The sequence below is a fragment of the Coffea arabica genome, chromosome 8c (genome assembly GCF_036785885.1).
Source record: "Coffea arabica cultivar ET-39 chromosome 8c, Coffea Arabica ET-39 HiFi, whole genome shotgun sequence".
Lineage (NCBI taxonomy): Eukaryota > Viridiplantae > Streptophyta > Magnoliopsida > Gentianales > Rubiaceae > Coffea > Coffea arabica.
The window spans coordinates 29,771,543-29,786,207 of record NC_092325.1 but is presented as its reverse complement, the minus strand read 5'-3'; the positions used below and the strand labels follow the sequence as shown (position 1 = coordinate 29,786,207).

Below are 14,665 nucleotides of genomic sequence, written 5' to 3'. Positions count from 1 at the left end.
TTAGGAGGTAAACCATAATTAATCCTAAATCATTTTTTACCAGATATGCAAATCATTACGTTCATTAGCAAAAAAAAAGAACCCAAATATATTTGTCTTTACACCATAAAATCTAAGGATTTTAGTAGGATCACAAACATTGTAATTTTGTAAGTTACAAACATATGTAAAACGCTCTTAATCATTGCTTGTATCGACTAAGGTTTTAAAGATTTGTAAAAGAGTATAAAAAATTAGGACAAATCTTTCATGCCCTGATAATGTATACACTAACGGGTCTAAATGTATGCTACATATACAAAAATTTGATGTTCAATTCAAATTGAAATGATATGTCATGCATCCAAACCCATTAATATATATGTTGATAGCATAAAAAAGATTAATTCTAAAAAGTAGGGGTTGAAATGTCTAAAATATAGGGATAAAAAGATGAAATAGCGGTGAACTTGAGAAAAATAGTGATTAAAAGTAGTTGTCAAAATCAATTTTTAAAATCATAGCATCTACAACATCCCTATTCCCCAACATCTAAATCCAACAATCCCAAAACTTTCCCTTCAGATCAATTTTACTACCAAATAGAGTTCCCACAACTAGTTCGAATACAAAGATAAAAGAGTGAGATGAGTGGTAAAGTATGAGAAATTGCAAATAAAAAATCCTAGATTCAAAACCTTCCATTTATAAGGGGGGAGGGAGGGGGTGAGAGGGGGAGAGAGAGAGAGAGGGATTAATTATCTTTTAGTCCCCTGTAGTTTAGTGCTTTACCCCATAGTCTCCTCATGGTTTAAAAATGTATATATAAACTTCTCACAATTTGGGTTGAAGTATCACCATTATTTTTCTGTTAAAACTAACGATCAATAGTAAAAAACTAAAATCAAACTAATAAATTGACAAATTCACCAAATACAAAAGAGATAGAGGGGAAATAAAAAATAAATACATAAGAAACAAAAAAAGATAAAGTAGAAATATAAAACAAATAAATAAGAAATGAAAAATACCAATTCTTTTTTGACTACCAATATCATTATAGGTTTCTAAACCAAATCTTTAATGGTATTTTCTATTTCTTAGTTATCTATTTTTATTTCAATTTCTTCATTTTTATGTTTGAAAGAAAAAAGGCAGTAATGAAAGGGTAAATTTATCAATTTATTAGTTTGATTTTGATTTTTTATTATTAACCCAAACTATGAGAGATTTATATATAAGTTTTTAAAATATGGGGGTTATATAGTAAAATACTAAACTACAAATAGTAAAAGGAATTTACCCAAAATAATTTAAAAAAAAGAACGAAAAAGAATTGTGACATGCTTAAATCATCAAATACTACTTTCCATATATGACTTATCACGTTAAAACGAGAATCTCTAATGTGTGGAAATGAACTCAATGCCATTTTCCCTTCGGACTTGCACCACTCCCATAAACCGCTACATCCTTACATCCACTCCCAGATTAGTAGTCAATCAGAATTTGCGCAACGCTGAATCTTCTGTTATAAAGTTTTCGAGCAACCGAAACAGTAGTTTCGATGCAAATTCAAAAGAACCGAGCATAAGCTCAGGTATATGCAGCAGAAGAGGAGCAATTGGCATTGGTCTTTGCTTCAGTTTGGTTGAGTTCATCCTACAGCCGGAACCAACTGCTGCTGCAGAAGCCACCCCCTGTGAATTCACTGAAACCCCTTCAGGACTTGCATTCTGTGACAAGGTTTCGGGCGACGGCCCTCAAGCTGAAAAGGGACAACTCATTAAGGTAAGTTCAAGATTGTTGATGAATATTCCATCAATAAAGTCATGTACAGAGTCAAATTCTGTTTTACTGGTAGTTTTCTGAACCCAGTAATCTTCTTATTTCTGTTTCTTAGTTTGGCTGCTTATCTGTTGTTGTTAATTGACTGAGTTGATTGTTCGAAAATTGGTGAGTGTTTTAGAATGCTTTTGAGGATTTTAAGTGTTAGACTATCAATTTTGTAATTTCCAGTCACCTTAATTCATCAAAGAAAAGGAAATGTACACCAGTTGGGAAGTGTAGTTAGAAATCCCTTTGGAAAATTAAGAAAAGGGTTTTGAAGAATTGTTAAAATCTTTCTGCTCAATTTGATTCCTTTCCACTTGTACTGAAAGAATTGTTTTCAACAAGAGTAAAGAAATACTCTAAAACCAATTGATAAGAATAGAACAGAATGGCTTAGATGCTGCACAGATGATTTCTTGAATGTTGAAAATGATTTTATCGAATTCTATTCGGTGAATAAAAATAGTAAAGAGACGGTGAAGAGATTGATTTTTTGCTGTTGATGCCTTTCATGCCGGGGTAACATGTCAAATCACCAATGCTTCGAGAAAATGATGCACCATACGCACTAAAGTGGTTAATGTGACCAACTTTCTACAAGTTTCTTACTAACGAAATTTATGCAGGCACATTACACAGGGAAATTGGTGAATGGGACAGTCTTTGATAGCAGTTACAATCGGGGAAAGCCTCTTACATTTCGTGTTGGTGTTGGTGAGGTAAGTACATATTCACAGATTCCGATGGTCATGGGGATCACAGAACTGTTTCTCTTTAATTGTATGCTTATAACAGTATAAAACTTGACTGTTAGTTATAGTGGTTATCATTGATTAGCAAAATTAGTTAAGAATCTACCACTTACTTTAAACAGTGCTAAGGGAGAACCAGAACTAACTTAACATATAAAACTGCCAGGACATTTTAAGCGATCTTAGATAGAACTAGCTCCACGTGGTCCTCAGCTTGCTGGTTTCCAAATAACTTGTTATGGTAATGTTCTACTCCTAAACTTGTACAAGCAAAGGTTGATAAGGTTATGATAACCGATGAACTTGCTAGAAGTACATAATCAACCAATTATGGGTTCGACTACTTTTTCAGCTTGAGTCCTTCAGGCCACTTATTACATCAAGATTTGACTGAGGTTTTAGGTTATTCTTGATAAATGAGATCATACCACAAAATGCAGAAGGTTAGCCATGGTCCTTCCTTCAAGTGATATGGCTGTATGACAATAGCTAAATTGGGACTTGAGGTTGCACTTGAGTTTTTTCAAACAAAAAGTTGCAGTTTTTATATATTAAGCCACGTAGTCCTACCGGTTTCCTAGCATTATCTAGCCAGATAGAAGGCTGAAAATGTACTTATAAATTGGTGTCAAAGAAGAACTACTTATAAAATTTTGGAGGGTGTGTTTATTGTAAAGCCACCCGAACTTAAATTCTGAACTTAAAATCAGCTTCTGCTCAGTTAAATTGGTGTGATGTGTATTCAGTATTTTATGAATCCATACAGATCAGTTTGCAAACAGGTCCAAGTTACACTGCCATTCATTCAACTTGAACTGCAGACTTAACTCAGAACGAATAAACTGTTGAACTCTGAAATGGAAATTGAGTTAATATTCAGGGACAAATGCATTTCCATTTTGTCTTCCACTCTTCCTTCTACAGCATCTGTATGTTGTGTGAGGTTCTGTACTGCTGTGGTACTAGTTCTAACTTGTTTTTGACACAGACCTGGAGCTGCACTTCATGGTATCCATAAGAGATACCCGAATGTAATACCCAACTATCAGTCAAAATTTTTGGACACCATGTCATTAAGCTGTATATTGTGCATTTTCTTATTATACAAGGGAGGGGATGGGGTAAGGAAGACTTGCATTTATCTTGCTGGTAATCTCATAAATACAGTATACTTGAGGACACATTGACAAAGAAAAGAAATTACTGTGATTTTGGTTTTTTTTTATCTAACATGGCAATTAAGGAAGACTTGTATTTATCTTGCTGGTAATCTCATAAATACAGTATACTTGAGGACACATTGACAAAGAAAAGAAATTACTGTGATTTTGGTTTTTTTTATCTAACATGGCAATCTCTAATTTTTACAATATGTTCTTAAAACTGTTCTAAACAAAAAACCATAACAATAGAGTCCTAGCTTTGAAAGCTCTGCAGTCTTCATTTACTCATTCAACTCTAGGTCGTTCCTGGAAAACATTAAGTATTACATCAACTTTTGATGCCACTCAAGTATTTTCAATCTAAAATAGCTCATCTATGTTGATCAACCTTGTTATCACATCCTTTGCCTTGAGTTCTCTTGCCAAATCAGTAACAAGGGACTGATTAAGATAAACATATTTTATGGGCCTGCAAAATGCATGCCCCAGGATTTTGTAGGGGCAACAAATTAAGATGCCTTTTACTATAACTGGAGGCTAACTTTCAGCCAGAATATCTTGGCTTCCCTTTTTTCCGAGGAGATTATTAAACTCCCTTAGTTGCTCGTGTCAGTGACTCTTTGAATTTACACATGTAACAGTCTTACTGATTATCAGAAATAACTGGATGCTGATCACAAACATGTTCCTTTCTGATGCTCATCTAGTTGACATGAAATCCATTCTCTATGTTAATTTAGGTAATCAAAGGCTGGGATCAGGGCATTCTAGGTGGTGATGGGGTTCCCCCGATGTTGACTGGTATGAATACAGTTACTCTGGTACTGTTGTCCAATATATCAAGCATCATCTAACAACTCACTGATAGCAATATCTCATACAGGAGGTAAAAGGACCCTGAAAATTCCTCCAGAACTTGCATATGGTGCAAGAGGCGCTGGCTGTAGAGGTGGTAAGTAACTATCACTTCCATCTAAATAGCTGCATAGTCCATGGAACCTGCATATTCCTGATTGGCAATTGATGGTTCCATAATATATTGGAGAATATTCTCTGATCTATTTTCTTGATTTTTGTAGGTACTTGTATTATTCCCCCAAACTCTGTTCTTCTGTTTGATGTTGAGTTCGTTGGAAAGGCTTAGCAAATGAGCAGTATATGCTCATACTCCAACACAGAATCTTTTGAAACTTGTTATCTTTTCTGCTTTTAAAGTGTTTTCGAAGGATGATGAAGGATGATATATTACTTTGCTTCTTTATTTCTGTTATGGAGGTCCTGAGATATCCTGCTACAAGATTTTCCAATTTAGGGGGAAAATAATGAAAAAGTTACCCGCTGAAGCCAGTTGACATGGTGCATGAACGGAGATTCATAAAATACTTATCCTTTTACTCAAATTTCCATTGAATTGCACTAATATTTCCATGATTACGGCAAACTTTAGAACAGTCTTTATGTGTGAGACTCGAACCCCCATCCCATATTGGAAGAAAGGAAAGGAAAGGAATAGTTATTAGCTTGGGTCCAAAGGCTACTAAAAAATTTGGGTTTGTAAATTTTGTCCAAAAGTTGCTTGGGCCAGTCTTTGGCACCGGGTCATGACAAATGGTATCAGAGTGGCCTTACATATTGCGTGGGGTGAGCCTAGTTTAATGTATTATGGTTCCGACTACGCAAAACCATCAAGGTGAACATAGACTAGTGTGTTATAGTTTCGATTTCACAAGGAAGTGCAAGGAACTGTGTGCCATGTACAAGACAAGTGTGTAGTTTGTTATGGTTCTGACCATGTAAGATCACGCGAGGTGAATCTAGGCTAATGTGTTATGATTCCAATTGTGCAAGAAAGTGCAAGGAAACGCATGCCATGTACGGGCCAATGTGTAGTGTGGTATGGTTCTGACTATGCAAGACCACACGAGGTGAACCTAGATTAGTATGTTATACTTTCGACTACACAAGGATGTACAAAATGCATGCCACGTACGGGGCCAATGTGTAGTGTGTATGGTTCTGACTATGCAAGACCATTCGAGGTGAACCTAAACTAGTGTGTTATGGTTCCGACTTCACAAGGAAGTGCAATGAACTGCATGCTACGTACAAGACAAGTGTGTAGTTTGCTATGGTTCCGACTATGTAAGATCACACGAAGTGAATCTAGGCTAGTATATTATGATTCCAATTATGCAAGAAAGTGCAAGGAAATGCATGCCATGTACGGGGTCAATGTGTAGTGTGGTATGGTTCTGACTACGCAAGACCACACGAGATGAACCTAGACTAGTGTGTTTTGGTTTTGATTATGCAAGGAAATACAAAATACATGCCATGTACGGGGCCAATGTGTAGTGTGGTATGGTTCTGACTATGCAAGACCACACGAGGTGAATCTAGACTAATGTGTTATGGTTCTGACTATGCAAGGAAGTACAAAGAACTGCGTGCCACATATAGGGCCAATGTGTTATGTTTCTAACCACGCAAGGAAGTGTAAGGAACTGCATGCTACGTACAGAAGCCACCTCTAGAGTTCGAGTATGACTAAGTGGATGTATGGGGGCCACCTCCAGAGTCTGAGCTTAAATGTGAAATCCCAACTTCCGTCCCACATCGAAAGAAAGGAAAGAAAAGGAATAGTTTATAAGCTTAGGTCCAAAGGTTACTAAATGACTTGGATTAACCACTTTGGGTTTGTGGAGTGCAGCTAAAAGTTGTTTGGGCCACCCATTGGGCTCGGGTCATGACAATTTTGGCTCTGAATTCCAATAACCAGGAAACTTATATTCTAGTCCAGTAAATTCAAATTCCGGTTTTTAAAATTGGGATGATTTCAGAAACCTCCCCTAAATTTGTTAACCGTTCACCTCACTTAATTTATGCTGAATAGTACACAACCATATAAGAAGAGTAAAAGTTCAAGGTGTATTTGAAACTAATGGGAAAGGCAAGGTTGCTATTGCATTTTGGAAGCTAGAAGCCAATAATTCTTTGTGCTACAGCTTCTAACGGTAAAAAGCAATATCACTCTTGCCTATTCCTCTATATAACTGCAAAATGAAGCTACAACAGATGAAGCTAAAGGAAATGCAAAAAAGGAAGTTATCAATTGAACTAACTAGAAACAAATGCAAATGGCTTCTTCCAAGCAATGTAGGTGAATCATGAAATTCACTAACTTCATTAACAATGTCATGAATACCACCAGTCACCATCCTACAATTATAGAGATTGCATAAAGGACAACCATCCTATTCAATGTTTAATATGGCATATGCAGGACAGTGTCCAAGTCTGAAACAAATCATATAAAACCAGCTCAGTCCAACGCCTCCGGTTTCAAATAGACCATTTTTATGAATAAGCAAGAATACACATTACCATTTATAGCTATTATAACCAGAGATCAGGAAAATATTGTCATAATTTAACACCTTTTCTATTCTAATGGTCATCCACTGCCAACATCCCCTACCTCAACTTTCATTCCTGAAAAACATGTTTGTTCCATGATATTGAAACTAGTACTAATGAACTGAACTGCAAATACTAGAATCCACTTTGATAAAGCCAAAAAACAAAATACATCACACAAAACATACTATAAATGCATTGTTGTCATTCTTTCCACTTTATGCACCAGGTAATTTAATCACTTGTCCAATAAATATAAAAACATGATCAATGACAACTATGTTTAACATCTGCAACCAAAGAATAAAATTTTCAAAGAGTTTACAGCAAAAATTTGTTAGAGACTAACCTTGCTTGAGATGTTCTTATTTCCTTGGATTTTCCACCTTTTTCGTGGTGAGCAAATCTCCTCTTCAACTCAACTCTATCTCTACTTTCCTCAATATGGCTGAAGAAGCTATATTTCTGTTGATGTAATTGACCACAGCACACCTTCCAATGTCACATCAATCAGAAAAGGGCGCCAAAATGGCGTCCTTTTGTAATATCAAAATTAGCAATTAATTTTGCATCCAAATTATCATTAAATTAGTTAATCCTTTGTATTACCGGTTTAACTAATTATGTCAACATAACTTCGAAATATATGATAAGTTATGAGGGTGTTTCCATCAAAATTATCACCATTGATGCCGCAATTGGGGCCCAATAATCCGATAGAGGAGATGACCGATATTTTGCAAACCTCTTAAGGGAGGCGAGTGAGACTGTTAGAAACCTCAAGGAAGGTTGAGCCTTGAGGTTTTTGAAATTATCCCTTCAAAATTTTTGCAGGACAAAATGTTTACTTGATATATGACATATTCGAAGGGCAAAGATGTGGTTCAAACCATATACTGCATCTGAACATCTTCTACACCTTATAAAGACAGCTCTTTTTTTTTCCCCCTTGATTCAGAGTAACTTCTTTGTTTTGGTACGTGAATTATCATTTTGCTGCTGGAATACCTCTGCTTGCATGCTTCAAATTTGAAGATTTGGAAATAAGGCAACTGGATTTGGTCATTGAAGTATATATCTAGCTTCAATTACAAACATGTGTTATATTCTGTCTCTGTTGTTCAAGTGCAACTCCAAGCAAATACAATTTTATTTCCAATTCAGCATATATTCTGATTTTCAAAGCATTTAGGCAATAGATTCTTTGTTCTGACTGGTTGGTCAGTGGATGCATGCACTTAAGATGATTCTTCCCTTTATATTTGTTGATTCCTATCAGGCTATACAAGAATTTCTTGTGCAATGTCAACTCTTCCTTATTGAACTTATAAACACTTGAAGCATATAGCGGCAACTTGCTATCAGCCAATGTTTTCTATTGGATTCTTTTGCCCGATGTCCTCTACTACTATGTCATTTGGCCTCATCAAGCTTTTAAGGTATATAACTATTTTGAGATTGAGTTCCGACTTTACTGGAACTAGAAAACATGTTAAATGGTTGATCAGTCCTGCCTTGTAATTTCACAAGAGGTAACAGCCTTTTTTTCATAATTTTTTTGGGGATTATTTGCAGATATATTACCTGGGTTCTGCCAAATTACAAACATACCATGTGACGTCAACAAATTATTACTCAAACCCCTTGAATAGCCAAATGTTTATCAAATACCCCCCTCACATTTTAAAAATGCTACTTGCATGTATCAACAAAATGTTCTTCTAAGATCCCCAAATTACCCCTTTATAATCTTGGTAAATTTACATTTACCTCTCTTATGGTTTGCTCAAATTACATGCAAAAATGGTACGATTTAGCCATTGTAGCCCAACCATTTGAGTTGCCAACATATTGTGAAAGACTCTGCTCCAGTTGGTCAACTTCTGTTGACCTCTTAAATTGGATTAGTGTCAACGCAATATTACAATATTCCCCCAGAAAAGTTGGGCCAGTTGCAATTTTGTCCTTGAAAGCAATTAACAGGAGCTTTACCCCTCAAAACAATTCCGCCAGTTACTGTCGTCAAAGTTTAGCAAGAAATTGACCAATAGCCTCGCATACTCATATATTTTTATATTTGCACTTGAAAACTACTAGTGGATATCTTTTGGATAGAAGTCTACAAATATCATAGACGTGCAGTCAAATTTTTTTCGCCTTTTGTTTCTTCTTTTCTTTAGCTTCTTGTCAAATTTCTATTATAACTGTCTAGTTTTATTTTTAGATTTTGAAAACCTGATCTATTTTTAGATTTTTTTTTTTTTAAAAAAAAAAGAAAACTTGATCTGTTTTTCATTCTTAACAATTGGATTACAGACCACTAAGTTTATGTTTATGAGGTAGCTGCAGTAGCCGTCTGATCGTCCAACGTGATTTGAAATATAAGGACTTTGTATTAAATAAAAATCTTATTGCATCATGCAATATAACTATTAGGATTATAAGTTCTAGTTGCAATTTTTTAACAAAAAGTTGTAGTACTATTGTTCTTTTTTCATCAAAATTACTCTTTATTAAAAGAAATATTCGTTTCTCCGCTAAAGACGCAAATTATACATTCAAATAAGTGTTTGTAAAGGGTATGAAAAGAAAATAAAAGTGGGGAAAATGATATTAGAAGCAAGTTGAATTGTTAAAAGTTAAACATGGTCCAAAAGTCGCAGTGATAAAAGAAAAATCCTTGACGTCAAAAATCAGATCCCTATGAAGGCAAAATACCTATTAACTGTATTCAGAAGGGAAAGTAAAACTAAAGTGAGAGTTAAACCTTTTCAAAATCGCCATTGATAAGAGCTGGACATGGACAATCTAAGTTACCCATTTGGATTGTATTTTCTGAGGAGTTTTTAGAGAAAAATTACTATAGTTTTTTTTTTTTTTTGTATGTGATATATGTGAAATAAAAAGGTGATTGAAATTGTGTAGAAGGAATATTCAAGGAAAACAATAAAATTTTTCTGTAGAAAAGCACAATCCATATGGGAATGAAAAATTCGCAAATGGGGAATTTTTCAAGTATAACAAATTTTAGTCCTAAAATTGTAAAAGATATGATGGTGCTTAAACCCAACTTCTCTCACCTCCACCTACATTCCATAGTCTAGTTCCAAACAAAAATATTGAAGGTTAGTTTGACAAAAAAAAAAGGAAAAAGATTCACAAAACCAAATTACTATTAAACTATATATATCATGTACTTTGAATAATTGAATTATCTTTTTGGTTTAAAATCAACTTTTAATATCATGTATTTTTGTATATTCAATCCAATTTTGGGATCAAATGAAACACGTATGACATGATTTCATACATAGGCTGTGCAACATGTCCACTAATGTTCACCCCGAAATCGAACGAAATGATCAAAAGTATACTACTTCAAAAGCTGTGCGGTGATTTGAAGACCACAATAATTTAGTGCCAGAAATACACAATATGAATAATTAACTTAGTAGTTATGAATAATAGGAATTAGAGGTTTTGGGTTCTAACTGAAACAGCAAGTCTTTCTATACGCACTGAACACTTTCACAAATTTCTCTCACCATTAATGTTTTGTTTCTATTCAATTCTTGATGAACTTCTGCCAACATATTTCTATCTCACCATCCTAGCAGCTCCCTTATCTTCATCCGAAAAGTCCAAACTATACAAGCCGCTTATGTATTTATGGGAATCTTTTTAAAATTGCATTTGGAATCTAAACTTATCCTTATCATCTAATACATATATATATATATATATATATATATATATATATATATATATATATATATATATATATGTGTGTGTGCGCGCGCGCGCACGCGCTTTTACGTGCTTGATTATACGAAAAGGTTTTTCTGTTGTATTTGTCAACTTCTTTTTTTGCAGGTATATCAAGGTTTCTTTTCGTTTACAGTTTTCTGCATTTTTTTTTTCTTTTCAAGATTCTTAGTGATGGATTTTTTAAACCGTTTAAAGATTTGCTTATCATTTTGGTTTATAAGAAAGTTTTACGAGATTTGTTCGGAGTTTTATTACTTGAGGATCATGTGGTTATTTATCAATTTTTTATTCTTAGGTTTAGTAGATTTCAAAAGTTTACATGAACTTTAAGATGGAACCGTGGAATTTTAATGTTGGTTGTGGCACATTGTATCACAGTTTTATGACATTTTGAGTTCCTCAATTGACAATTCTAATTAATCTTTGCCTCACAATATGAATTATCTTCAATCAGATTTTCACAATATGTATTTTTGCATAGAATAGTAGTAGGCCTATAATCTTTTTTGTTTTTTCATACTAGCAGGGAAATGATGAGAATTAAGAAGTACGAAGTGGGAATGAAGAGGTTAAATTCACGACTTCTAAATCTTAGTATCCCAACATCAGCTATTAGACCAAGTTTTTCTTGGCCTTGTTAACGGTATTTGCACGGTATTTTGGTTGACTTATCACGTTTCATCATTTACTTACCTTTACTTGTTAACGGCATTTGCACGTAAATGTGATTGCAATCCATGCGTGGGGCTAGAGGATTGAAGGCCCCGGATCTACCCGTACGAAAGAGGCTTCAAGGTGGGGATCCTGGGCCTTGTAATTTGAGGCACTTTCCAGTTGACACAATTTCATGGTCTGGAATTAAAGTTGGTTGACATATGGTTCAGATTAAGCTAGCAACCACTTTAAAAGAATGGTGTTGTTTAGTGAAGCACAAAAAAAAAGTGAAAAATGAGGAAACAGGCATAAATGGCATTTACAAGAAGGTCCAATATTTAACCACTGAGCTTTGGCTCAGTGGCCACCAAAAAGGGACTAAAGTCCCTCTTTGGACTGTAGGTCAGGAATTTGAATCTTATCTGCAGTGAAAAAAATGCAAAGGAGGCGCCAAAACATCCCTTTGGTTTAGTATGTTCTTATACCTACTAGCTCCCTTATACACAACTTCTTTAGACTCCCCTTCTCCCTAAATTAGGATAGATTAAGTTATATAAATGTTATCGTTGCCGTAAAAAAAAAAAAAGGTCCAGTATTTAGAAAAAAAAATTTTTTTAAACCAAAAAGAAAAAACGGATTCAAAAGATGCATTCTTCAACCAGGAAGCACAGCAGCTTGGAAAGGCTTTGAGTAGGAGAGGGGAGAAATTGATGAGACGAAGGAAAGGTGCAACGCTAGTGAAACTGATGAGGTGAAATTCACAGTTGGGTTACTGGTTTGAAGTAATCACCTAAAGACACTCCTTTATTACTAAAAGATATGCTTTTGGGTATCTATAAAATTTGAAATTTGCTCCATTTTCGTTGATTTCAAACATAATGAGATAGAAAATATATGTTATTTTCACATGTTTGTCAATGTTAGATGGATGGTGAAGGATGAGAGTAGTGATAGAGGTAGACATGAACCCTAATTTTGAATTAACTAATACTGATTTTAAGACTAGATTTTCCTATTCTTAGATTGGCCTGAAAATTATTTTGGGGTTTCAATTAGTGTTGCAAGAGAAAGTATTAGAAATCTTTTTGGTGCAATTTATCAGTTTGTGGTGTTATAGCCGAGGAGTTTTGTTCATTTATTGCATGCATGATGTTGGATGAGAATTAGGCTGTTTGCAAGAACTTATTGCTTTGGCTGGGTGAGGTTAGAGAAGAGAAGAATCTGTTGGTTTTTCGTTTCTTGTTCTTTTTTTCTTGCTGTCTGACTCCTGAGGGGTCACCTGGTTTACTGGTTAGGTAAAGTGTTAAGGGTTGTAGAAACTTTGCTAAGGCTTTGCTTGGGATAGTCTTTGCACGAATTAAAATCACGAAGCATAAATGATTCTTATTCTTTTTCTTTCAGTCTATTTTTTGTTTTATTCTTCCTTGTACATTCATATTTTTGTTCATAAACCTTGGTTTAGCATAAAATTTTTTTAGAAAGCACATTTGGCTTAATTGAAATCTCAATTTGTAAATGGAACACAATTGTCCCTCTGTGCTACTGTTTAACAATGGAAAACATTTTTGATTTGGCAATGAATGAAAAGGAAATAGTGGGGATTGTGGTTCCAACTTTCCATTCCATGGACAGATTATAAAGCAAATCTTATTTTGTCTTTTCCATGCACAAATCTGTTGTAGCATTTCTTGAAAGAATGGCAAATTCGAAACTGCCTCCAACCAGCCTCAATAACTATTGGCAATCTTTTGCAAGCAATTTGTATTCCTTTATTTAGATTAGCACTTGGATGAATTATAAATCAATGAGTCCAAGTTGTGCATTTTTTTGGGTACAACCCACAAGTATCCGCCTCCATTTTACAGTCTACAACTAATCCTGTTCGAATTGCGTCAGACCGCTTGCAGGGAGAAACTCTCCCAATATTATTTTTTCCATTTTCATGGGTTTCGAACCCAAGAACTCATGATTAAGGGATGCAAGCCCCTTCCGCTTGCACCGACATCCGTTGGTCAAGTTGTGCATTTCTATCTTGGTGCCACTCATCCCCTTAGTCTTTCCAATCACTAGCCCCTTCCAGATGCTCTACAATTGCGTTTTCAATGGTGGCACTTCTCTCAATGCTGCCCGTGTATCCCTATCGCCAAACACCTTGTCCATCCCTCAATAGTCCACCAAAGGTTACAGGTCTTGGATCTCCATTGATACCTGCACTGATGTTTATTTTGCATTCACAAATGGCACTTACTCCTGTTTTGACTTCTTGCCTTTAATTTCAGCTAGACCACATAAACCGAAAGATTTACCAGTTAATGATTTCACAGTAGTTGAACTGTTAGGTTCAAACTTTCCATGCATCCACCCAATAAAAGCATTAGCAATTAAAGTTTTATGGGTCTATTTGCAGTAATTGCTTCCAAATTCCTCTCCATTTTATTGGAGTTAATAGCTTATGGTAAGAAGCGTCGCAGAAATATTACATGGATAAGCAGGTGAAGGATGAATTGTGAAGTCATATCTCTGTCTGCAGCGGAGCTTTTATGTATCACCATTTGCAAGAAGTTCTCTTACCTTCTGAGATAACTCACTAAATCTCTTTTATTTTAGTTAGTTCTGCTGTTATCTATCATTTGTTTGTTGGTGTACATATTCTTCATTTTTTATGGGATTAGAACTCATGTCCTCCGTTTATCTAAGAAATAGAGAAGAAAAAGAAAAAAGGAAAATAATTAAACCAAAAACTATATAAAACACGAAACTGCTAAAAAATAAAATGCATAATCTGATGAAATCATAGAAGAAAAAGGAAAATAGTAACACAAGTGAACTATTTAAAAAGCAAAACTACTGAAATAAATGCAGACTTGAATGATAAGAAAAAATGTATAAAATACTAACAAAAACTATGATGATTACTCTAATTAAAAACTCTAAGAGACTTTTGGGCAGATTTATGAATGGTAAGTGGTTCATATCACCAAATAATCAAGAAAAAGTAAAATAGAAACCAATTTTTATCCAATGTCGATATCTCTTGCAGAGATTACATTTAACACCCTGCCCGGAGGAAAGAAAGGGGGAAAAATTAAATATTCTAAT

General features: G+C 34.7%; 1 protein-coding gene across 1 annotated transcript; it reads left to right on the top strand.

Annotated features, from left to right (window-relative positions):
* Nucleotides 1–1,366: 1,366 nt before the first annotated feature.
* On the top strand, nt 1,367–5,088 carry LOC113706438 (peptidyl-prolyl cis-trans isomerase FKBP13, chloroplastic). Its single transcript, XM_027228342.2, has 5 exons — nt 1,367–1,770; nt 2,439–2,531; nt 4,468–4,528; nt 4,611–4,679; nt 4,807–5,088. Exons 1-5 carry the CDS (start codon nt 1,396–1,398, stop codon nt 4,869–4,871), a joined length of 663 nt encoding a protein of 220 aa, XP_027084143.1. The 5' UTR covers nt 1,367–1,395; the 3' UTR covers nt 4,872–5,088.
* The last annotated feature ends 9,577 nt before the right edge of the window (nt 5,089–14,665 follow it).

Coding starts and splice junctions, on each gene's coding strand:
- LOC113706438 (XM_027228342.2), top strand. CDS start 1,396: ATGAACTCAATGCCATTTTCCCTTCGGACTTGCACCACTCCCATAAAC. Junction 2,532..4,467: donor TTCGTGTTGGTGTTGGTGAG/GTAAGTACATAT, acceptor ATGTTAATTTAG/GTAATCAAAGGCTGGGATCA. Junction 4,680..4,806: donor AGGCGCTGGCTGTAGAGGTG/GTAAGTAACTAT, acceptor TGATTTTTGTAG/GTACTTGTATTATTCCCCCA.